We start from the raw sequence: 26,102 nt of genomic DNA, 5'->3' as shown, positions 1-26,102 counted from the left end.
TTTCACAAATATTTGAGATTAGCAACCTCAAAATAGCATAAACACACCTGCCTACAGCCTCATGTTTTCTTTCTTTTTAATGGTATGTATTTATTTGCTTATTTATCTACCTATTTATTTACATAATTTCTCTAAAAATCCAGATATCCCTCTCTAGCTCTTGACACTCAACATGCACATTACGAATTGACTTTTTTGTGTGAAAAGGAGTAAACTTTCCCCTTCGTATTCCATTAGTAGGTGAATCCCTGGGGTCGATTGATGTAGCATACACAACGACACGTCCTTAGGTTTACTTTTTATTGTAAGGCTGCAATTTCCAGCATGTGACATTCTCCACAGATGATCTGTTTTTTGTGTCCGAAAAGCCGTAACCAGACTCAAATGGGTTTGCTTGTAATTGGCAAGTCAAGAAGCACACACACACAAAAAAAAGAACTTTAGTAATTTCAAAGTGTTTATAAGTAATTCTTTAAAATACAAAAACTTGTCACAAACACGAATCGAGCTGTATGTCATCATTCCTGTCACTGGGCGACCACCGTTGAACTGACCGATGCGACTTTTCAAAGGGACCAGACACAAACATAGACAGCAGCACTTTATTGCACAGTAGGATCTTTTGCATTTACAAGCACTAATATCTATGTTCATGAAATCACTAATTGAATTGTTAACTAAAAAAGCTGGCAAGACTTAAAACTTCCATGTACAAAAATCTTAAATAGTTTGCAAAAAAAAAAAAAAAAGGCAAGTCACTCCTATCAAATGTATACTACTTGCTTTCTTACATAAGCAGTGCCATTTAACTTGCCCATAATTCACTGAATGTAAGGGCCACATTTACCTCAGCAGTATTCTTGCTTGGTAAGTTAAAAATAATGCACACTTGAATAACAGACATTCTTTCTGATCCGAATAAAGAAAAAAAGATGGTACAAACCTGTTACAATGTCATGCAGTCGTACACCTGGATGTTTTATTTCCCAATAGGCTGATGTTTACTTTTCAGTTTTCACGTTAATCCCGTCGATGACGAACAAACGTTACATATCAACAACGCATGCGCAAGTTGCCAGCTTCCTCCTCCCCCCCGTCACGCTAATAGCGGGATTTCTCGTTGCTTTTTGAGACGTGTCTTCGCCTCCTGCGCGTGCGCAAAAGATGCTCAAGGTCGTCCGCCATTTCAGGCGCACCATTTTATCTCCCAACATGGCTACGGACAGGGACACGAGATCCTGTTTATAACATGCGGTATGTTAACGTCTATCGCGGGCGGATAAAACTACATTAAAAAGCTATTACAATTTAATTTAGTCAGTAGTATTAATTACAAAATAAAATGCCTGCCTCGTCGCTTCTCTGTTCTAAACACAAGAAAGGGTGTGCCTTTCACGTGTCAGATGCTAAACGCCTGCATCTTCTTTCGGCAGCTCCCGTTAAGGGTTGCTACAGCGGATCCGCATATTGATTTGGGGAAATTTTACACCGTATGCCCTTCCTGACGTAACCGTAATATAAATTAAAAAATGCGAATATACTAATGGAATAATTAAAAAAAAAGTCACTTACCGTTAATTAAAACGCGTGCGAATACTTATCTCCCGATTTAGTGGATTAGAATTAAAAATAATAAATGAAAGGAGAAATGACGTCCCAGGGGTATCAGATTTCACGTTTTATATCGTCTGCATCAATACCCTCAAGACACACAGCATTTAGACGATGCAGTCGTAATCGTGTAAATAAGGTAGATCCAAACCGAAACGATGGTTAAATATATTCTTCTTTGTCAGATTCTAAAGCAAATTCGTAAATCCCACGTTGTCTAAATAAAAAAAAATCCTTTTTATACGACCTCAGGCAGAGCCTTGGAGCCCTTCAATCTGCCGTGTTGTCGCAAGCTTGAACCTGCAACTGTTTACGCAGCCGCAGTAGTCGCTCAGTCCTGCGCGGAAAAAGCCGTCACGTGAGGTTGGCTCCTCCTTACTGTTTAAGGACAGCTGTACTCACCAATGAGGGGTAGCAATGGGGGCGTTGCATGTGCTACGATTGGACGGCGCGCAACTCGAAGGCCGAAGCGAACGTACAGATGCTGAGACTTTTGTTTCTGTGGCCTGCGCTGCTGCTCTGCAGATTTGCAGGGCTGAGAGCGTGGCGCTGTTTGGTATTATTTCATACGTATGGAATTTATTATTTTATTATCGGAAGAACTGCTTTGCTTTTCTGTGTAAGGTTTAGTTTAAACGCTTGAGCGCGGAGATATTTTTTTCTATCGAAAGCCGATATTGTTATCTCTCACGTGTGAATCATTCAGTAAGCGATAGGAAGCCAACCTCACGGAGCCGTAAAAGTCCACAGCTGCGTTCAGTGTGAAGGAAACGGAAAACATAAAGAAGGAAGAGAGGCACTGTTAAGTCGCCCCCCCCCCCCAAAAAAAAAAAAAATAATAATAGATTAATTGGAAGAATTTGTATGCCGAAGCGAAACACATGTCGCGAGATCGTCCCACGTGAGGGAAGTGGCGCCGGGGGCGGATCACAAGTGGATCCATCTTGCTGCTGACTTCGTCCCACCTTCAGACAAAGCTTTCCGATCAGCTTTCCTGCCGGTAAATTCCTAATAATTTGTGACTGTATTTTTGGCCGTCAGATCAACATTTTTTTCCATGCTGCTGTCCTCACCCGTATCTCTCTTGTTAGTTCTAGAGGCGTCAAATGATCGTTGAAAAAGCAGTGGCCACTTTGCTGAGTGCCATTTTGGAATCAATTTAAAAGAGCATAGAGTCGCACTTAAGGCCACAAATATTAAAGCTAAGAGACCTTTTTGAATCGTACTTTAAACCCACTGTTTTGTAGGGGCATTAGGACTGCAACTTGAACAGACGGCACAGTTTGAGATTTCAAGTCCTTCAGAGTTTCCATATACAGTTAGGTCATCATCTGCAAGGATGGCTTTCAGCAACTACAGCAGCCTCAATCGAGCCCAGCTCACCTTTGAGTATCTGCACACGAATTCGTAAGTATTTTTGTTTTATTTTGAATAGGGGAGGCAGTTTAAATGACATAGCTTGGTTACCCTTTCTGTGTTGTGCACTTCCAATACTTGAAAATTTTTATTTGCCTGATTATATGCAAGAGAAATTAAGGGTGCTTATTGCCTTTTATGCTGTACATTATATTTTTAAAAAATAATTTCCATGTCTGCGTTTTTCTTTTTGTTATTGGCATAGTCTTGCATTTGTCTTTCCGTAAGATGAAAATACATTCCTTAAATAAGCCCAAAGTAAAATGTTATATTCAGTGTTGGATATTGGAGAACTGCTACAATCAATAACAGGCCTATAGGTGGCAGTAAGATGGTCAGACCTGTCCAGATGTTTATTTGAAGGTGTTAATATTGGAATAAAGCAGGTCCAACGATTTTATTATCACTCCGTCTCATTGCATATTTACCCATTCATCCATTTTCAAACAGCTTATTCCAAGCAAGAGTGAAGGGAAGCTGAATCCTGTCCCAGCAAGCATCAGACACAAGGCAGGATTAATCCCTGGGTGGGGTGCCACTCCATTGCAGGGTGAGCAGAGACACACACTAGGTCCAATTCACCTAACCTGTCTGTCTTTGGATTGTGGGAGGAAACCCGCACAGATATGGGGAGAACATTCAGACTCAATGCAAGGAGCAGCCAAGTCACCTTAGTGTCACTTCTACCCTTCAATAATTATTACTTTTGTTAGTTTCATCTAGTTATTTTCTTATGTTTATCCACATTTATTTTTAACTGTTGTGGGAGGAAACCTGCACAGATATGGGGAGAACATTCAGACTCAATGCAAGGAGCAGCCAAGTCACCTTAGTGTCACTTCTACCCTTCAATAATTATTACTTTTGTTAGTTTCATCTAGTTATTTTCTTATGTTTATCCACATTTATTTTTAACTGTTTTGCCATGACATATAGATATTTAATTTGACCATTTATGAAATGCAGTTAAATCGTACTTTACATTAGGTTCTTGGCATGTTGACATAACTATATAGGTTCATTATATTTGAATTGCTTTTCACGGCAGCTGTCATTTGTTTGATTTTATTATTTCATAATAAAAAAAAGCCTTTACCAACTATATCACAATGTTTTTGGAACCATGACACACAAGATATTGCAAGAAAACAAAGGAGTAACACAACTAACCTGTTGCCCTTCCCACAGCATGTGAAAACAACATCAGTTATGAGAATGTCATAGATTGGGATTGCACGTCATCAACCAAACAGGGTGTGCTTGGAATGACTGGGTGCCAATTTAAACTGTCCTTAACTAAAATTTCATCTTGAGTGTGGGTCTTAAAATGAAAGTTCTTCCTCTACCTGAATTTTTATAAAAAAAAATTTTTTGTTAATTTGGGGAAGCCGTGTTCATTTAGGCACAAAGGAGCAACTTCGTGTGCATGGAGCAGGTGTTTGGTTTTCAAGGTTAGCTGTTTGGAGACTGTTTATGAATTTTTGATCAATTATGAATTGGGTGAGCATTTTGTTCCATTCAGGCCAAGTCATGAAGTTTGTAACCCTTCTTAACACCATCGGCTGATTTTTCTGCCAGGGAAGACTTAAGGTGTCATCTGCCAGCAGAGAAGATGTGTGGAAAGAGAATGTGCTCGTCACTATTTGGTGTAAAATGAGAATTGTCCATTTTTAATAACAAAGAGAAATTTGAATGTACCTTTACGTTTTTCTTTGGGTCCAGTAATTATCGGTTTCTTCTAGAACATTTATGACATGAGTATGTCTTTATGACCCTTGTTTTTCTTAAATAAAGTGGAATTCTGTTTTTTAATCCATTCTTCCTTCTCATCGTGCTCAAGAGAGCCAACGTGTTGCAAAGTTGGTCATACATGCAATTGAGAATTTCATGATATTCTGTATGTGTGACTGCAGTACTATGCTAGTTTTCTACTCAAAGACAAAAACAATTGAATGTGAGTGACCAGGGAACTGTTGTGTAGTCAATAAACGTATAAATAATTCAATTACTCCTAGAATCAGAGTTGGATTTGAAAGAACCACAAGATATCTGGAAAAATGTTCTATGGAAAGACTATACTATACTGGGAGTTGTCTGTTTTTTTCGGGAATAGGCTCCATCTTCCTTGTCACCTTGCCCTGGATAAGTGGATGAGGGTAGGGATGGATGGGAGTTACTATGTGCATCACCATGTTCGGTAACCCAGACCAAACCTCGCGCACGACAGGAGTAATGATGATTTGGAGTTGAACGTGCAGTTGAGAGAACTGAATGTCTCATATTTCTGTCACAAACTCTCCATTATACCAGAGTATTCTCAAATAAGATATGAGGTCGGCTGTCTGGGAACTAAACCTAGCTAAAATCATGCAACAGGAAAATATACAGTGGAGTGGACAGAAAAGAAACCTCTATTTTGAACAGCCCAGTCAAAGTTCAGACCTCAACTACATTGAGATTCTTTGGTGAGTCTTGGGACCTGCGTATGAAACAACATTTTTTTAATATCCGAGAAGTGAAGCTGTGTTGTTAAGAGGAGTAAGCAGAGACTGAAACTTCTAGAGAAGAATTATTGCTTCGAGCATTTGCAGCTTAAGCTGGTTCTGCAATTTACTGAATCATTAATGGTCTCTGTTCACATTTAACGTCTACATATTGGCTTTTGTTTTTGTGAACTTAAAAGTCAAGGTATATAATCTGTGTTGTATTATTTGTTAGTTGAGGTTCTCAAATTCCATAGGTTTTGGGCCAAAGCCGTGCAAAGCTGATCTTCCCTCTTCATCTTCAGTTTTAGGGCTAACTAGTATATTGCTGTTGGTTGATTTGACTAGTTGGTTTAGAATATATTTAATAAATATACCGGTAAAAAGTTTTGGAGAAACCCCCAACACCAAAAACTGAAAAATCAACGTAATTTTCAGAGTTTTACAAACACAGGCCGTGTTCGGCGAACAAGAATGTGTTAACTTGCAATTTTCCTGTGGCAGTGGAAGCTAATGAACCTGTGGAGGTTGGTTCCAACAATTTCTGCAGATGTCCAAACATTTCTCGATTACTTACAAACCCCTCTGTCTGTATAAAAACAGTGTTGGGAGTGCACTTTGTTTGTTCTCCATCTGAAGCTTTATTAGGACAATATCGCACTGTGTACTGCTATCATAATGGCGAGAAAAATGCAATTAGTGAAGGAAGAGAGACTGACCATTCTAACTCTCTTACAAGTGTATGTTTTTCCTTTTGGAGAGTTTACAAAGAAATCCAAGGTGTCAATGAGTACAGTTTCTTAAACCTTCAAAAAGAACTTGGAAACTGGAAGAAACTCAGAAGAGCAGAATCAAAAGACAGGTTTGCAAGGAAAACAGCTTCAGGTCCAACTGTATTGAAAGCGGTGTAATATCCACATCTCCAGTTGTTTGTTCTGTGTTTTAGTTTCGGAGTACATGGAGTCTGGAGGTGTTTCTTGGCCCAGTCTTTTTTTTTTTTTTTTTGTATTGCACAATTTTGGCATTTGATTTCTTACTGCTGCTTGACCTGTCTACTGCTTTGTGAGGTGCCTGTCATGTAAGCTATGGGTTTTCTTTGCAGTTTCTCTTAAACAAAATATTACACTTTTAAGAGTTCTGTTGATCTCGCTGTTTTTCTTTTGCTAATTACCTTTTTCTTGCTGTTGTGGTAGAAATGTTCATGTAATGTTTCAGAGGGATTAGCAAAACACTTTTTCATCAAACCATTTTTATAATAACAAATGGGTTGTAAGTAGTCAACAAAAATCGGGACACCTGTAGGAATTGTTGGCTTCCACTTTTCAAGGCTTCATTAATTTCCGTTGCTGCTGAAAAGCTGCAAGGTGTCACCCCAGTACTTGTTACATACGGACTTTTTTGTATAACTTTGGAAATTGCGATCTTTTCAGTTTTTAGTAGGCTTAAATTATCACTAGTATTTATTTATTTATATTTACCTTTGGCAGTTTACCACTTAGCTTTTGTACCGTCTCAGGTTATTCAGTAAATTTGATGCTACAAAAACCTAGAGAAGTGGAGGTGTTCAAAAATGTTTGACTGGTAGTGTATCTCTGAGAGGGAGACAAGATCAAGGGGACATTTTAAAAATTACAGGGCTTTCTCCTTTCCCTACCATTAAAATTAATTAGTAACCAGTGGCTCATAGTGGTGGGGCATAACCATTTGCAGTTTCCAGTCTTGAAGTAAATTGAATGAATATGTTGAGTTGCTGTGATGCTGAACAGGGTTTTCTGAGGTGTGTGTTTGTTTTTGTGGTGGTGTTCTGCTGATATCGCAGCGTTCTTTAGGTCCTATGGCTGCCCAAATAACCCTCGTCTTGTGCTACATGACCAGCACAATCCAGATCTTGGAATCTGTGTGAAAATTTGGAAACAACTGTCTGATTAATGACACCCTGTGTGTCCGTTGTGGTGATAGCTCCAGTAACTGCAGTGTGGCGAGAGTTTTGTAACTGAAATTAGAAGTGGGCAGTATGGCCAAAAATCCATATGACTGAATAAGTAAACATTTTGATGGCTTTCGTAAAGGTATACTGTAGTTATACATTTCAGATTGAAACCTTTTTATTTGTTGCAAAGTATTACTGAGTTAATGTAAATAACAGTGACCCATCTTACTCATTGCAACACTCTGCTCTTAGGCCTCCCATTGAATCTTTCTTGAACTAAAGTGTATCTTTTGTCTCCGTCACTTGATCATCCATGCACCCACTGCCAAGCAAACGCAGCACAAGACATGGCTTCTACCTATTTACATTTACTCGCCAATCGGGTTGAACAGCGCAGCACTCTGGATAATTCTCTTAAAGGAATAGAAAACTTATTACAGAGTTCACTTAGACAAAGACATCACCTTTAAGACCCTAACACACCAAGACAAAATCTTTTTTTTGAATGTCTTTTAACACAAGGTTTTTATTTTAAAATGCATCGGTCAGCCACAACATTAAAAGCACCTGCCTAATACCGTGTGGGTCTCCCCCTCGTGCCACCAAAACGGCTCCGACACGTCGAGAAATGGAATCCACAAGATCTTTGAAGGTGTCCTGTGTTATCTGCACCAAGACTTTAGCATCAGGTCCTTTCAAGTTGTGAGGTGGGACCTCCATGGATTGTACTTGTTTTTCCAGCTCATCCCACAGATGCTCGATTGGATTGAGATCTGGAGAATTTGCAGGCCAACTCATCTATTTGAAGTCTTTGTCATTTTTCTCAAACCCTTCCTGCACAGTTTTTGCCGTGTTGCAGTGTGCATTATCTGCTGAAGAAGGCTACTGCAGTCATGAAATACCATAGCCGGGAAGGGGTGTTGATGGTCTGCAACAGTTTAAGCAGGCGCTGCATGTTAAACTAATATTCACATTAATGCCAGGACCTAACGTTTCTCAGCAGAACATTGCCCAGAGCATCACACTACCTCCGCTGGCTTGCCTTATTCCCATAGTGCATCCTGCTGCCATCTCTTTCCCAGGTTAGTAACACATGGCCGTCCACATGATGTAATAGAAAAATTGATTCATTAGACCAGGCCCAGGTAACTTTCTTCCATTGCTCCATGGTCCACTTCTGATGCTCATTGTTGACACTTTCATCAGTGGACAGGGGTCAGCATGAGCACTGTGACCTGGCTGCAGCAGTGATGCACTGTGTGTTCTGATGCTTTTCTATCATGGCAGTCAGCAGTTTGTGCTTCAGTCCTTTTCTTTTTGTAGATTTGGACCGGATGGGCTACCCTGTATGAATGAGCCTTGGGTGGCCTTGACCCTGTCGCCAGTTCGTCGGTTGTATTTCCTTGGACCACTTTTGGTAGGCACTGACCGCCGCCTACTGGGAACACTGCCATTTTGGTGATGTTCTGACCCTGTCATCTAGCCATCACCCTCTGGCCCTTGTCAGAGTTAATCGGATCCTTAATCCTTGTTCATTTTTCCTGTTTCCAACACGTCACCTTCAAGAACTGACTGTTCACTTGCATCTTAATGTATTCCATTGCTGGTCAGCTGTTATTGTAACGAGAAAATCAACATGATTCCGCTCACCTGGCAGTGGTTTTAATGTTCTGACTGGGCATGGGAAAGTTAGCACGTTCATTTTTGTGATTAACGTGTCCTGTTTAAAATGTTAAAAATACAATGAGGCAAAGACTTCAGGCAGTGCTTTGGTTAGGGTAGCATTTTCGTGTTTTTTTTTTTTTTTAATTTTTAAAACAATAATAAAAATAAGTTAAGTGTGTGCCTAAAAAAATGATAAACGCATCCAGTACTGTATTTATATACAGTTAACCCTCCTCCATCGCGGGGGTTGCGTTCCAGAGCCACTCGCGAAATAAGAAAATCCGCGAAGTAGAGACCATATGTTTATATGGTTATTTTTATATTGTCATGCTTGGGTCACAGATTTGCGCAGAAACACAGGAGGTTGTAGAGAGACAGGAACGTTATTCAAACACTGCAAACAAACATTTGTCTCTTTTTCAAAAGTTTAAACTGTGCTCCATGACAAGACAGAGATGACAGTTCAGTCTCACAATTAAAAGAATGCAAACATATCTTCCTCTTCAAAGGAGCAAACAAATCAATAGGGCTGTTTGCTTTTAAGTATGCGAAGCACCGCGGCACAAAGCTGTTGAAGGCGGCAGCTCACACCCCCTCCGTCAGGAGCAGAGAGAGAGAGAGAGAGAGACAGATAAAAAAATCAATACGTGCCCTTCGTGCTTTTAAGTATGCGAAGCACCGTGCTGCATGTCGCTTCACGAAGCAGCTGCACAGAAGGTAGCCAACGTGAAGAAAATCTTTCAGCATTTTTAGACGAGCGTCCGTATCATCTAGGTGTGCGAACAGCCCCCCTGCTCAATCCCCCTACCTCAGGATCAGAAAAAGTCAGCGCAAGAGAGAGAGAGAGAAAGTAAGTAAGTTGGGTAGCTTCTCAGCCATCTGCCAATAGCGTCCCTTGTATGAAATCAACTGGGCAAACCAACTGAGGAAGCATGTACAGTGGAACCTCGAGATACGATCACCTCTGTATACGAGAAATTCAAAATACGAGGAAAGTATGAGCGAAAAATTCAGATCTAAATACGAGCATTGGCTCACGTAACGAGCCACGAGCCAGGCTGTGGGTATAGCTCACGGCTTAGCGAGGGGGCGTGGTAGCTGTAGCGAGCCGCAGGGCGATCTGCGGTGTCTGCGTTTCTCACCTAAGTGCACAGGTGGGAAACTGCCCACATCCATGATTTGTCCTGTGGCTGATGGGCTGGGCAGGGTTGCCACCCGTCCTTTAAAATACGGAATCGTCCAGTATTTGAGAATGAAATTGTGCGTCCCGTTTTGAATCAATACGTATGCGTCCCTTATTTTTTTGTATTAAAAGTGGTAACCCTAGCAGCTGCCATGTCTTCCCCGCATATATAGAGAAGCGCGAGCCGGTTAAGGGGGAGAAGAAGTAAAAGAAAAGAGAGGAGAGGAGAGAGAACGGAGGTTGCAGGAGGAGGCAGGAATCCGCAGCAGTAGGAAGTCGGTGCGAGAGAGCGAGCGAGTACAGGCTCGCGTGTAGCTGAACAGGCGAGCCAAACAGCTGAAGCAGGACGGTGTAGAGAAGGTCAGCTGCATTAAGTGTCTCGCCTGTTGCAGAGCCCGCATGGGAGAAGCAGGTGAGACGCTAACAGAGAAGAAGCACCGGGGATTGTCATCTGTTTTTTGAAGACTGCTTCCTGTTGACGTTTTAACCTCGTGTTAAAGGATTGTTATTCTTATGTACTTTAAACCTCCACTTCACAACTGTTTTAAGGATTAAAGATTTATTGAATGCTCTACTGCACTTTGGACACCTGTTTTGATTCTTTTAATAATCAGTTATATTATTTACCAGTGTTATTTATTAAAGGTAGACTACAGTATATATAATTTATCAGTGTTGTTTGTTAGGAAAATTGATTTTTATGTTAATATATTTGGGATGCGGAACGGATTAACTGGATTTCCATTATTTTCAATGGGGACGTTTGTTCTAGATTCGAGAAATTTGCTATACAAGCTCAGTGCTGGAACGAATTAAACTCGTATCTAGAGGTTCCACTGTACCAGAAATTAAAAGACCCATTGTCCTCAGAAATCCGCGAACCAGCAAAAAATCCGCGATATACGTTTAAATATGCTTACATATAAAATCCGCGATAGAGTGAAGCCGCGAAAGGCGAAGCGCGATATAGCGAGGGATCACTGTACTACCTTTAAAAATGTTAGGAATATTTTTTAAATCTGTAGTGGAAGAAGACTTTGATCCAACAAGCATTTCAACTTTATCCCTGTTTGAAAGTAAAAATTTGTCATCTTTGCAATTGTGTAATGAAGTGACACTTGTGTCTTATTTCTAGCTGACGTTTGAAAATGTATGAACTAGTTTTTTATTTCAGTATCCCAGAATTCCCTGGATTAACTACATGTTAGGTTTAGAAACCAACCAAATTCATTGGGGCAGTTTCCAATTTACTGGAAATTCACAGGCAATCAGCCTCACGTGTTTGATTGTTATATGTTTTGTTTTACAGAACCACTCATGAATTCTTATTTGGTGCTTTGGCTGAACTTGTTGACAATGCAAGGTAAAGAATTTATTTGAATTTATTTTTATGTTGTGGGGCTTTACCTTAGAATATGCTATGGGAATTTGCAGAATTACCACATACAGTGCCTCAGAATGCCCTGTGTCTTTAAAGTTGGTGATTTGCTAGTTGGTCGGTGCAAAAAGCGTTTAATAGCAAGCATTAAAGGGTCTTTTTTTAAATATATCCAGTTCTTACTTGGTAGTATTTTTGAGATAAATTCTTTGTCTTAGTTTTATGGAGGACACAGATAAAGGCCTCTTGCTGCATGAGTTTTACTGTGTTGACCAATGTTGAACAAATATCAAAATGTCCATGGAAGAAATCTTAATATTCTTGTGTTGCATAGATCATTATTTTCGGTTATCCATTTATATGCTTAGAATGTTAAAAAAAAAAGTTTATTTTTTTCTGAAATATTGTAAAAAATTCCTCCTTTGAGCTGCTGGGGAGAGCAATTAAACAGCGGCAAGCTTTTGAAATGAAGACCTGCCTCTGCCCCTGTCTATTGGCCATTAAGCCCCAATGCCATATTTCTGGGATTTTCAATGGCAGTTTGTCAGATTTCACCATTGGATTGACCTTCTGCTTAATTATGACACCTTGGATATGCACAGATATGCAACCTACCTTCCATTTGATGATGTTTTCATTTTTGCTTTTCTTTCTTAATTGTACTTCTTTCTTGGATGACACAGTCCGCCATGTCTGCTAATGAGTCAAAATTACTTAGCAGGACTCCTGACCAATGAATTGAATGTTCTTAAGTTCAAAGGCTCAATCTCTTTTATGTCTGTTTTCCAGCTGATTGTGCAATAACTTTCAGGAAGTTGTTTATTTAACTGAATTTTTGCCAATGTTCCGTTTGTTTGAGGCGTTGTCACCATAGTGCTTGGGTAGTCTAATATATGAATTACTAGCTGAATACTCGTGCTTCGCTACGGGATAGCAACAGGAAAAATGTGTTCTAAAATATACAGAGTGACAGTATGCATCCTGTAAAGGTCATAAGGCAAGATTTAACACATAAACGAAACAAAATGGGTTAATTATTTCTTGAAATAGCTTACTGCAATATAAGCTGCTTTAAGTATAGAAGACCGTGATGATCAAAACTTGGGCATGCTCCATCACTGCTTATCCTCACCACGCAGTGAGGGAACATTACTTCGTCAATATAAATCCTTTCTTCCTCGGTCATAGTTTTAGAGGTTTATTTAAAGAGGTATAAACTTAATAGAAGAATTCGTGAAGAAAGTATGAAAATGAATAAAATAAATAAAAGTATGAAAATCAAAAAAAAAAAAAAAAATTTTGCTTTAATATACCTTGCAATATCCGTGTAGCCTCTGGAGTGTAAGGTGAGTTCAAGCACGGGTAAAACACGTGCCGAAAGAAATCTCTCAGTCCAATAGTTTGTTTTAAAATGTTTAGTGAAAATTCAGAGCCAAACAATCCACACAAGAATAAAGGAAAAAGTTAAGTAGAATAGAATGCAAAAAAAGGAAAAATGTATCTTCTCTAAATTTAGCTTTTCTTGTAAAACTTTAGTTGTTTCTATACTTAAAGATTCTTAACTTCTTCTTCCGTAGACTTTAAGCGTACGGCGCAGCACTTACAATTAAGTGTTTTGTCCTACGTGTTACTTGACACGCAAAAACACACACACAAGGTACGCAAGGCTCAAAAGGCACAAGAGGCCCGGTTTAAAACCTTGTGCCCTCTACACCTTACACATGGCAAGGCTGATCACTAACTGAGAAAAATGTTAAGTCAGAGAAGTTAGAAATAGCTAGAATATACCAATTTACTTCAATTTATGGCCGTTATAGCAACCTTCCATAGATTATGCACTCTATTTTAGTAAAACATGTATGATTGTTATGTAACTAGGAAATGTCTCTTACAAGCCTAACTAAATTTTATTTTAAAAAGATAAATAAATGTCAAATTCTAAACGCTTTGTGGAAACTCGAAAATATCAAAACAAAACTTGTACACTTCAGAAAAACGAAAATATTTTTAATTTACTTTAAAGAAATTTATTTTAGAAAGAAATGGAGTGAATGGGTCTAAAAAAACTATTTGGTACTTGGACCACGAAATTTTTAAAACCATTTCTTAGCGAGCACCTATGGGCCAAGGTAACCTACATTCCAAATTTCAAGATATATATATATATATATATATATATATATATATATATATATATATATATATAAATAAAATAGAGAGAGAGATATAGAGATTAACACAAGTCATTGCAAGTTTTCATTTGGATATTTTGATATTTTTTTGTTTGTTCATTGTTGGTCCCCACCAAAGCTTACTGTGTAAAGAAACTGTATCACCATTTTCCATTAAACATGACATTAAGCATTTTACTTGGCCATTACTGCAAATAACATGTGATATGTGACAGATACAAAAATACGTAGTTTTGACTAGAGTATTCCTTTAATGTTTTTCTTCAAATTTAAAAGTAAACCAGCTAGTTCTAGTTAATTATATAGGCCAACGTGTCATTGGTTATTTGGGGTTGTATTGTTTACCCTGTATTGAAATGATATGCTCCCATTTTAAAGGAATTCACATGCATATTTCTATTAGGCAGACTCTTACTTCCCATCTGTCCCGTCCTTCTTGAAAGCAGAATTACTTTGAAATGCTGCAGAAATGTCTGGTTATTTCATATCAAGTAGACCCAACCAAAGCCCAATGTTGATATAATAACTGTCTGCAAATAATAATTTTCTCAATTTTTCAGGGATGCTAACGCTACAAGGATAGACATCTACACAGGTAAGTGACATCCCATGGTCACTTTCTCTCTTCCCAAGGCAGTATAGGTGGGATGTGATCGTGGATTGATGTCAAGTACAGCTGCTTATCCTGTGAGGCAGCAACTTGCTGTCTCAGTCTTATTGTGTGCCACTGGCTTAAATTTATGTAGATTTGTGGCATATTCTACAATATTATGTGTTACAGATATTGATGTTCACTGGTGTTTAAATTGTGTTCACAGAAAAAATACCAGACCTGCGAGGTGGATTTTCTCTGTGCTTTCTTGATGACGGTACAGGCATGGACCCAAGTGAGTGAAGTTTCCTTTCTTTGTCCTCCTCAGCTTCATGCCCTGTATGCAGAGGACCAGTCACTCTAGAAAGCTCAATTTTGACTTCGTAAATGTCAGTTTTCATTGTTATTACTGTTGTCCTTTACAAGATTTTGTCCCAGGACTTGTAATATAGTGACATTTCCAGTTGAGTATCCCAACCAGATGCCCATGATTTGTAAGGAAAAGAGATTCTAGAAAATACTTGGACTCAAAAGAGGTAGTGATGATGTGTGAGTAGTCAGTTTTTGTCTTGTATATCACCATCCGTTGACTGCCATCACAAGGCAATTTAAAAGCAAGTGAGTAAATAAAACCACTTTCAGAAACTATAATTAAAAAGTAGAGCACATGTAAGAATAGACTGAATATGAATGTGGAATAAATAAATGGCCAAGAGAGGCTGGAAAACAGAATTAGGATTGGTACGGCTGTTTCAGAAAATGAAATATAAATGCAGCTGCAATACATTTTATTGAAATACAGAAGAAGAAATTGGACCGTGTCCACTGTTGAACTTGCTTACCAAGAGTTGGAAAATTGCTGTAAAGAGTCACGAGAAGTCCATTTTCTGGGTTGGCAATGCCCATATAAAGACTCTTCACAGCTTTTCACAGACTGCAGGCTTAGAGCACAACAGTAATGTACATTCATTTTATTGTTTTTGTAGTTTGTGTAATTGAGATTTTTTTTTCTTCTTGTAATGCATATTGAACTGCATGTTTTGTATGAAAATCTGCTATGTGAGTAATGTTTTAATATTAAGAAGGTGAAGGTGGCTGTAAGATTATATGTTTGACAAGTGGTGTAGAACTATGGGGTTTGGTCAGTCTTCTGGGTTTGTGTGGGAGTTTCTGTACCCTTTTAGGGTCCGGTGATAGCTGATTTCTTTATGTAGTGAGAAATTAAGCAAAGTGACCCCTTTTATTGGCCAACTAAAAAGGTTACAATATGCAGGCTTTCAAGGCAACTCAGGCCCCTTCTTCAGGCAAGATGTAATGATTTCTTTATGAGAAGTAAAAAATGGCACCTCTGACAATTTTATCATATTGGTATATATGTGAGAGAATATTAAATATTTTTGAGTATGCTGTGCTGTGGTGGTTTTTTATTTGCATAATGAAGCCAGGACATGCACTATAAATGGGTTTAATCTTCATTATTTGAATTCAGGAGATTTCATACTCTGAAAGTGGAGCCAGTTGGTTGTTTTATATGCTTTCAGAAGTAAACCACAAAACAGGTGGATTTTCAACAGGTGGCGAAAAGGTCCTTTTTGTACTTAAAAAGTATCATATTCAACTCCAGGAGAAAACTCTTAAAAATGGAGTGAATCTGTATGTATTCTTGTAATGAAGACCCCTCTGTGAAACTCTTAAAATACACTTGAAAATGGGAATCCTGTGCTGACTGCACAATTGACAAAAGCTGGATTGGGTAGCATTTTATAGAATAATGCGTATAAAGTTGTATCTCACTGTCTGGATGTCCATTTTCATAGTCCAGATGTTATGGACATTGTGGACAGCATGGGCTCGGTGTTCTTACTGTTGCACTTATCTACATCCATCTATCCTCTTCCGCTTATCAGAGGTTGGGTCGCGGGGGCAGCAGCTTGAGCAGAGATGCCCAGACTTCCCTCTGTCCGGCCACTTCTTCTAGCTCTTCCGGGAGAATCCCAAGGCATTCCCAGGCCAGCCGAGAGACATAGTCCCTCCAGCGTGTCCTGGGTCTTCCCCGGGGCCTCCTTCCGGTTGGACGTGCCCGGAACACCTCACCAGGAGGCATCCTGATCAGATGCCCGAGCCACCTCATCTGACTTCTCTCGATGCGGAGGAGCAGCGGCTCTACTCTGAGCCCCTCCCGGATGACTGAGCTTCTCACCCTATCTTTAAGGGAGAGCCCAGACACCCTGCGGAGGAAACTCATTTCAGCCGCTTGTATTCGCGATCTCGTTCTTTCGGTCACTACCTATAGCTCATGACCATAGGTGAGTTTAGGAACATAGATCGACTGGAAAATTGAGAGCTTTGCCTTACGGCTCAGCTCCTTTTTCACCACAACGGACCGATGCAGAGCCCGCATCACTGCAGACGCCGCACCGATCCGCCTGTCGATCTCACGCTCCATTCTTCCCTCACTCGTGAACAAGACCCCGAGATACTTGAACTCCTCCACTTGAGGCAGGATCTCGCTCCCAACCCTGAGAGGGCACTCCACCATTTTCCGGCTGAGGACCATGGTCTCGGATTTGGAGGTGCTGATTTCCATCCCAGCCGCTTCACACTCCGCTGTGAACCGATCCAGAGAGAGCGGAAGATCACGGCCTGATGAAGCAAATAGGACAACATCATCTGCAAAAAGCAGTGACCCAGTCCTGAGTCCACCAAACCAGACCCCCTCAACACCCTGGCTGCGCCTAGAAATTCTGTCCATAAAAGTTATGAACAGAATCGGTGACAAAGGGCAGCCCTGGCGGAGTCCAACTCTCACTGAAAATGGGTTCGACTTACTGCCGGCAATGCAGACCAAGCTCTGACACCGGTTGTACAGGGACCGAACAGCCCTTATCAGGGGGTCCGGTACCCCATACTCCCGGAACACCCCCCACAGGATTCCACGAGGGACACGATCGAACGCCTTTTCCAAGTCCACAAAACACATGTAGACTGGTTGGGCAAACTCCCATTCACCCTCCAGGACCCTGCTAAGGGTGTAGAGCTGGTCCACTGTTCCGCAACCAGGACGAAAACCGCACTGTTCTCCTGAATCCGAGGCTCGACTATCTGACGGACTCTCCTCTCCAGAACCCCCGAATAGACTTTTCCAGGGAGACTGAGGAGTGTATTCCCTCTGTAGTAGGAACACACCCTCCGGTCCCCCTTCGTAAAGAGGGGGACCACCACCTCGGTCTGCCAATCCAGAGGTACTGTCCCCGATGTCCATGTGATGTTACAGAGACGTGTCAACCAAGACAGCCCTACAACATCCAGAGCCTTGAGGAACTCCGGGCGTATCTCATCCACCCCCGGGGCCCTGCCACCAAGGAGTTTTTTGACCACCTCGGTGACCTCAGTCCCAGAGATGGGGGGAGCCCACCTCCGAGTCCCCAGGCTCTGCTTCCTCATTGGAAGGCATGTTAGTGGGATTGAGGAGGTCTTCGAAGTACTCCCCCCACCGACCAACAACGTCCCGAGTCGAGGTCTGCAGCGCACCATCCCCACCATATACAGTGTTGACACTGCACTGCTTCCCCCTCCTGAGACGCCGGACGGTGGACCAGAATCTCCTCGAAGCCGTCCGAAAGTCGTTATCCATGGCCTCCCCAAACTTCTCCCACGCAAGAGTTTTTGCCTCAGCAACCACCAAAGCCGCATTCCGCTTGGCCTGCCAGTACCTATTAGCTGCCTCCAGGCCTGGCTCCAGAGGGGGGCCCCAGTGACCCACATCAGGGCGAGGGAAAATGGCGTCCAAATTTTTTATTCATCATAGAAGGTCTTTTGAACTGCAATTTGTCTCATCCCTCACCTAGGACCAGTTTGCCTTGGGTGACCCTACCAGGGGCATAAAGCCCTGGACAACAGAGCTGTTAGGATCATTGGGACACTCAAACCCCTCCACCACGATAAGGTGGCAGTTCGAAGAGGGGTGGTGCACTTTTTTCACTCTTGTTGTTTATGGAGAGACAAAGAAATTTAATGCAAGAAAGATGTTATCTTGGCTGTGGTTCATCCTTTACTGTATTTTTGGGGCGCACTTTTGTGGGATGTGTAGATAATTTCCCCACATCACCTATAGCAACATTTATATATTAGTTCTTCGTAAAATGGGGAAAAACAAACCGAGTAACAAGGGGTCTAACAAATATTTGAAGCTATAAGAGAGGACCCTTTGTTTGCCGCGTATGGTTTTTAAACAATAGATCAGCTTATGTAATTTGAAAAGCATCTATTTTGTAACTGACAGCTTTTGTTTTCCCTTTTAAGATGAAGCTGTACATGTGATGCAGTTTGGAAAGTCCAGTAAGCGATCTCCAGAATCGACGCAAATTGGCCAGTATGGCAACGGATTGAAATCGTAAGAAAATTTCTTTTTGCTAAGTTGTCTACTGTTGAATTAGAGACCTTCACTGTTTTATAAACACCTTGCCAAGTAAATTCAGTAAAATGAAATACTTTTTGTTTTTATTGTTTCGATTGTAGAGGCTCAATGAGAATCGGAAAAGACTTCATTCTCTTTACTAAAAAGGAAGGCCTGATGACTTGCCTGTTCCTTTCTCGAACTTTTCATGAAGAGGAAGGCATTGATGAGGTATGTATAATTCAGCAGCACTCGTCTTTAAGTGATAATACCGGTGGGCTTCTATTATGGCTGAGAGTGGAGTGACATTTGAAGTGCTGATTGTTTTTGTTGTTTTACTTGCATAAAAGTGAAGCTTTTCCTGCTTAATGCAATTGCAGATGCCAGTTAAATAAACCTGATATGTTTGTATAAAGCATGACTTTATCTGCGCCATAATAAATCTATGTCCTCTTCTGCCACCTTAATTTTTTTTTTTACCCCACCATTCAGCTTTGTCCCAGTGAGTCCTGGACTTGGCTGACATCAGTCTGGCAGAATTTCAGTATAACAAATGGCCTTGCTTTTTGTCCTCTTTAATACTATTCATTTTTCATATTGATTTTTAAAATAGTTTGTTATATAGCAAAAGTTCTGTTTGTCAAAGCCACGTTAAAATATATTTTTATGTTTATCCACCCTCCCTGTAGGTTATTGTGCCACTTCCCACTTGGAATTGCTCCACCAGTCAACCAGTTACAGAAAATCCAGAGAAATTTGCAATTGAAACTGAGCTCATCTATAAATACTCGCCCTTCAAAACAGAAACTCAGGTCATGGAGCAGTTTGGCAAAATCGAAGGAGACAGTGGTAAGCTGTGAATAGTGGCGTGATATTGGAAGTGTATCTGGGGGCTCAGGCCCTATTTGGATGGGATGGTGGGATGTCCGTGATTTACCCACAGTGCTTTACTCTGTACCGGCATTTTCTTGTCTATGCCTACCTTCAGTTTGGAGCACTTTAGCAACTCTTGTTTATCGGAGCAGTGGGTCTGATTGCACCTCCTAAAGGGATGGCCTACTTGGTTTTCTATATAAATTGTGTATATCAGCACACCGATGGACCTCCTTGCTAAGATTTTGATTGATGAAAAGCGCACACGCTTTTATTTTACGAGTGATGTATGAGACTTATTTTTTTACTTTTTAGTACACTTTTTAACTTCATTTAAGCATGGTTTTTAAAACGTAGTTTTTTATAGATATATTTTCAACTTTTTAGTCTTGGATTTGTTTTAGTATAATTTTGTAATCAATATTTTAACACTTCCTTACTAGCGCCATCTATTGGTGAAATCTTGAACTATTCTTCATATGAAAATTTCATTTCTTAATTAACATGGACTAATTGATCAATTAGTGAAACTGATTATTGATTCATGTATTGTCATCGGAAGTAAGTGTGCAAAAGTTCAAGTCCTTTGGAAAATAGGAAGTGGGTTGAATATCGATTACAAGATTCGTATCAGACAAGAAACAGGTGATGTTAAAAGAAGCGTGGTAAAAAAAAAAAATCTCGCCAATTTTGTTTGATTCAGCCATTTTAAAAGGAGACTGTGTACTTTGCTCTGTTGCTAGTCTCTCTTACTGTACCTACTATTCACACTAAATGTTGATGTCCTGGTGTGAACTGATGCCTCCTGTGTTCTGTAGACAACTAGGTAATAATAACTGAAAAAGACACACTTACAATCACTTTTGTTCTTTCACCATATGAAAGCAGGTGCCTCCATCATGAGATTTCACACACTCCCATCTGTCTCCACTCACCAGGCTCAGAGGCAAACCATACGTCACAGTGTGACCAGCCTTGTCCAGCCTTGTGGATGAGAGAGATAACTGCATCCTCCACACCAGGCTTTGTCTGACAAGCATACTGCAGCTGGTCCAGGTGGTCTACCACAAGAGGACTCGTATAATCGGGACCAGTATCTCAGCATCTCTTAACAGGGATGATTGATACAGGAGAAAGCAGGGTGAAATGACACCTTTTATTGGCTAACTAAATAGATTACAAATGCAACTTTTCGAGGCAGCTAAGGCCCCTTCATCAGGTTACACCTTGACTGATGAAGGGGCCTTACCTGCCTCAAAAGCTTGTACAGTGGAACCTCAGGTCACGACCGTAATTGGTTCCAAAACTCTGGTCGCAACCTGATTTGGTTGTGACCCGAAGTGATTTCCCCCATAGGATTGTATGTAAATACAGTTAATCCGTTCCGGACCGTACGAGCTGTATGTAAATATATATACGCTCGCTCGTGCTCTCTCTCTCTCGCTCACACAGGGAGAGACTGAACATGTGTGGAAATCATCGGCGCTTACGAACCGGAAGGGAAACTGGCTTGTTGGTCACCCGAGTGTATGGTCGTGAACAGATGCAAAAGATTGGCGAACTTTTTGGTCGTAACCCGATTTGTACGTGGTCCGAGATGTTTGTGACCCAAGGTTCCACTGTATTTGTAATGTATTTAGTTAGCCAATTAAAGGTGTCATTTCACCCTACTTTCTCCTGTATCAGTCTATGGCTAACACGGTACAACAGGGATGATTGGGGGATTCCTAAAGGCACTGACATGGTTGGAAAGTTTGTGTGACTGACGTGTCTGCAGATCCCCTTCAATGAAAGTCTGCAACGTGCACTTTAATCCTGCCTCAATTGTTTGATTTGTCATTTTAAATTGTGGAGCAGAGGGTATACATCAAGATAGGGTCCTCCATAACAGCAAGTGCTGTGTCTGCAGTCTACGCCTTGGCTCCCTCCACACAAGCCCACTCTGCTGCCTGCTCCTTTGATGACGAGTTGTGCAGGTAGCGCAGTGCTGTTATTCCTGGCTCATAGTGCTATGGTCTGCATGAGTTTTACGTCTTCTCCCCATGTATTTATGAATTATTTTTTACTTGTACAAAGTGCAGTGAAACTCTTCCATGCTGATTTACTATGCTGCCACGTAATGAATGTCTCTGCTATGTAAAATAACACAGTTGAAGAAACAGAATTGCAGAGGCAAAAGTAGGATAATAAGCAGTCTGCCTCTGGGGGTTTGTTGGATTGTTATAAAACTATCCACAACACTGGCCGTGAACAGACAGACAAGAGAAATGGAGATGTTTTCTTACCCAACAGCAATATTTATTTATATAGCACATTTTCATACAAATAATGTAGCTCAAAGTGCTTTACAGGATAAAGACAAAATTTAAGAATATTTTATACCCAAAGAAAAATAGTTCCAAAAATCTGTGTTTAAAAAATATTTCTAGTTTACTTTATCATCATCACTAGGATGCCACAGACGCTAAAGGCCTTTTTTTTTTTTTCTTTTCTTGAATCAAAATGTTTGCTTCTTCAAAGTGGACGTATTTGGTAAATTTTAAGGCTTGTATCTATACTCCCGTTGAAAGCTGCACAGTCTAGGTACTTTTTATAAAAAATATTCTACATTTCAAAAAACAATTGCATGTGACTAATTCATATATACTGTGATTGTGACGAAATAACCTTGATTTGAAAAATAGTGAACTTTTCCTTCAGTATTCCCACAGTACTGCACACCAATCTGATGTGTTGTCTTGAATGTTTTTGGAGGAGGCCTGTTTTGACTGCTCACTTGGCTTGTTTCTCTCATAGGGACATTGGTCATCATTTATAACCTCAAATTGATGGACAATCACGAGCCAGAGCTGGATCTCACCACTGACCCTCAGGACATTCTGATGGCTGGGACACCTCAGGAGGGAGTGTGAGTGAATGGCTACACACTTAGTTAACCGTGAGGCTGCATGCGTGGAAAGTTTTTTCTTTTAAAACTACTGGGTCTGTTGTGCATCCTGTGAACGTCCCTGAGATTATCGAAGATCTTAGCCTGGTCTTGGTGCTGTCAGTCAGTGTTTAGGCCTTGTAATGAACTTTCAGCTAGATTGCAGTTAAATCTGTTGCTGTACAAACAAGCTTTAGCCCTTAAATTATATTCACCTGAAAGCTGCTTTGCAGGATTTAGTCCATTGGGATACATGCAGAACCTCGGGGGTCTTAGGGAGAGTTTTGCTGCATGTGGTTATTGTTTTTCTAAACTATTTTTCTTCTCTTATTGCATTTAATTTTTTTATAAGGGCAAAGTAGTTGCATAGACCAGTGAAAGGTCAACTATTAGAACAGGAATGAATAGAAATGTAATACAGGCACTCCCCCAAACCCCAATTAATTTGTACCATTCCTTTTTTAGCAAACCAGAGCGTAGATCTTTCCGGGCATATGCCGCCGTCCTGTATATTGATCCCCGAATGAGGATATTCATCCAGGGAAACAAAGTTCGTACCAAGCGGCTCTCTTGCTGTCTCTATAAACCCAGGTAATGTCCTTTGAAAAAGAGTTGTAAGACTGGTAGCTTATAACATTTCTCGAAAACTGAACTGATGGCCTTTTATTTTGTTCTTACCAGGATGTACAAATACACATCAACCCGATTCAAAACACGAGCTGATCAGGAGGTGAAAAAGAGTGATCACATGGCTAAAATTGGTATGTATCGGCCTGTGAAAAACTCAACGTGAAATGTAGGTGGTTGCAGTGACATTTCTAAGATGCCAGTAATCTTTTGAGCTGTAGCCATCCCAAAGTGGGTTGTAAAGCAGGGCAGAACTAATGTACAGCTAGTAGTTACTGAAAATTTGGGTAGATTAGTCGCTTATTCTAGTATACACAAGTAGCCACTGTAGACGTTTAACAGCTACACCATTTCAAAACCAAAATGAGTAATGCAAAAAGGTGTAGGAAATAGTGTTTACCTTCTGAAAAAGTACATTGACCTTCTCCTTAAATCAGTTTTTAGCCAGACTGGTGAAGAATCATTTTTAGAAGATAATATACTGGGTAGGGTATTGGAGGTCTGCAATACCTTTGCATCTTGTTCCCCAAATTAAATCTGAAAGCTGTATTAAGACATAACTGCTTGGTTACCGTACTAAATCAAAGCACGTACACCTTTCGCATAGTTTGTATGTATGTGGTGGCGTGTGTTATTTATGTTTTTGTCCTTTTTCCTATTTCAAAGCCTACTCATTCCATTAAATGTTGTTTTTATGTATTTCCAGCTGAAGAAAAAGCACGTGAGGCCGAAAGCAAAAGTCGAGCACTGGAACTTAAATTAGGTGGAGACCTCAGCAGGGAGTCACGGGTAAGCAGCCTCTTCTGGTCACACACATTGATCTTTGTCAGTAGGAAGAATACATCCAAGGAGTGCTGACATAATTGAGCATCTGCTGGTGTTTTACTAAATATTTGTAGTAATTAAATTGGCACAAGACCCTCCTATACACTCTCCTGGGTGTATAACATTACAGTGGTGCCTTGGTTTACAAGCGTAATTCGTTCTGGAAACGTGCTTGAAATCCAAAGCACTCGTATATTATAGCGAATTTCCCCCTAAGAAATAATGGAAACTCGGATGATTTGTTCCACAAACCCACAACTGTTCATATAAAAATGATTACATAAAATATAAAGTAAAAATACATAAAACAAATTAACCTGCACTTTACCTTTGAAAAGAGTCATGGCTGATGTGAGGGAGACGAGAGAGAGGAGGGTTATCGTGTAGGACGACTTTCACTCTTTTAACTAATGGAATCCCTGCTATCTGTCGGCTCACTGGAGTCTTCTTCTTTTTATGCGACTTTAACAAGGAGCCTCTCCAATGACAGTTGCTTTTGCCTGAAGAGTCACTATACTTGGACACAAAATAAAAAAAATGCTTTACGCACTGTAAGGTTTCTAAACTCTTTTGGGATTCCAACCAACGGGATGACACATGGAAGAGCATTCCTGAAGCAACCACAGGCACTGTAGCAGTTCGCCGCATAAGTGAATCCGAAAAGATCACAGTCATGCTATAAACGCCCGCCGTCGATAAGGTGATACAAGGAACATTATAAATGCAAGGTCACAGTATTACTTGGCCACTAACCTGGCCATGTCCCTGCCTGACTGCTGTGTCTGTGTATAGGAGAGAGTGGCAGATCACACTACAATAAATAACCGTGCTGTTCCTGTTTCACGCTGAATAAAACTGGTGTTGCTAAAGTACAGAGTCTCTGCTTCATGTTTTGGGGTGCATGACAGGGACTCTCACATTTCAACACACTCGCATGGTATAGTAAATAGTATGCGCTCGTACTGATGTTGACTATACGAGTGAGGCATGTCGACTGAGACCGAGCATAGGAGACGATTACCCACAATCCTGCAGCCAGTGAGAGAGAACACCCATCGGCTCAGTTGTGGTCACGTGACGCTCAGCAGACAAAGCGTATGTGTACTTCTCGTATTGCATGACCTCTCTTGTTTATCAAGTTAACATTTATTAAAAATTTTAGCTCGTCCTGCAAAACACTCGCAGACCAAGTTACTCGCAATCCAATGTTTTACTGTAGTTGATGCTGTTTGTATGTGTAAATTCAAAGTAAAATGATCTTTGTCTCCATTTATGCATTTTGTTTTGTTGATGTTGGTGCTGATTGTTTAACATTGAACATATTTTTTTTTTGGATAACCCGTGGAGTACGTTAAAATAGGGGTCACAGGGTAATCCGTCTCCTGGTAATACATCACCATCCGTACTTCCTTCATTTGAAAGGTGAATGATGCACAGATAATGTTGGGTTCCTCCACAAACCTTTGACTTGATACTTGACTTATTTTGTCCTTATTTTCTGTCCATGCTCCTGACATTTCTGGTCAGCTCTTTAACCACAGACCTACTGCCTGAATTTCATAACATTCTTCAGGAAGGCCCTTGTGATTTTATTTATTTATTAATTTTCTTCATTAAAAAAAACCCTCCTTTAATTTCACTGTTGCTATTTGTGTCAAAATTATTTGAGTATATAGGCCTGTTTTTTTTAATGACATTAATTTACAAGGTTTTCAGAGGTCTTTAAACTGAAACATTTCAATTTAATAAGGAACTGCTCTTGACTTTGTTCAGACTGCTTCCTCTCCTCTGTTGTTGCCCATCTTGAGACCTCGTTCACATGTCTGCTCTTTCCTGTTTTTTTTTCACACCTACATTACATAAAGCACGTCGGTAAATTCAGTAACATTCTACAACTCCTGTTCACATCACAGCAGAGAAACACAGTTTTTTGTTTTTTTTAATATATTTTTCTACATCTGAATATGCTGAAAAGCCCCAGTGTGCACTTTAGTGCTTTTGTCCA

The 26,102-nt window shown here is 40.3% G+C and overlaps 1 protein-coding gene across 4 annotated transcripts in view; it reads left to right on the top strand.

Annotated features, from left to right (window-relative positions):
* Positions 1-1,173: 1,173 nt before the first annotated feature.
* Positions 1,174-26,102, top strand: part of morc2 (MORC family CW-type zinc finger 2) — a 49,707-nt gene continuing 24,778 nt past the window's right edge. Inside the window, exons 1-12 of one of the 4 annotated variants that reach the window (XM_028824633.2) lie at positions 1,174-1,254; positions 2,859-3,018; positions 11,598-11,651; positions 14,419-14,453; positions 14,677-14,745; positions 18,753-18,843; positions 18,969-19,077; positions 19,536-19,695; positions 22,516-22,627; positions 23,111-23,236; positions 23,327-23,406; positions 23,979-24,061. In XM_028824633.2, the coding sequence (XP_028680466.1) occupies positions 2,951-3,018; positions 11,598-11,651; positions 14,419-14,453; positions 14,677-14,745; positions 18,753-18,843; positions 18,969-19,077; positions 19,536-19,695; positions 22,516-22,627; positions 23,111-23,236; positions 23,327-23,406; positions 23,979-24,061 (987 nt within the window). In that variant the 5' untranslated portion in view covers positions 1,174-1,254; positions 2,859-2,950. Of the gene's footprint in view, positions 1,255-2,059; positions 3,019-11,597; positions 11,652-14,418; positions 14,454-14,676; positions 14,746-18,752; positions 18,844-18,968; positions 19,078-19,535; positions 19,696-22,515; positions 22,628-23,110; positions 23,237-23,326; positions 23,407-23,978; positions 24,062-26,102 lie in introns of those variants that run through there. The other 3 variants (XM_028824634.2, XM_028824635.2, XM_028824636.2) reach the window with 3 other exon arrangements.

The sequence above is a fragment of the Erpetoichthys calabaricus genome, chromosome 18 (assembly GCF_900747795.2).
Source record: "Erpetoichthys calabaricus chromosome 18, fErpCal1.3, whole genome shotgun sequence".
NCBI classification, from domain to species: Eukaryota; Metazoa; Chordata; class Cladistia; order Polypteriformes; family Polypteridae; genus Erpetoichthys; species Erpetoichthys calabaricus.
The sequence above is the reverse complement of the archived record's forward strand: the minus strand, read 5'-3'. Positions and strand labels throughout refer to the sequence as shown.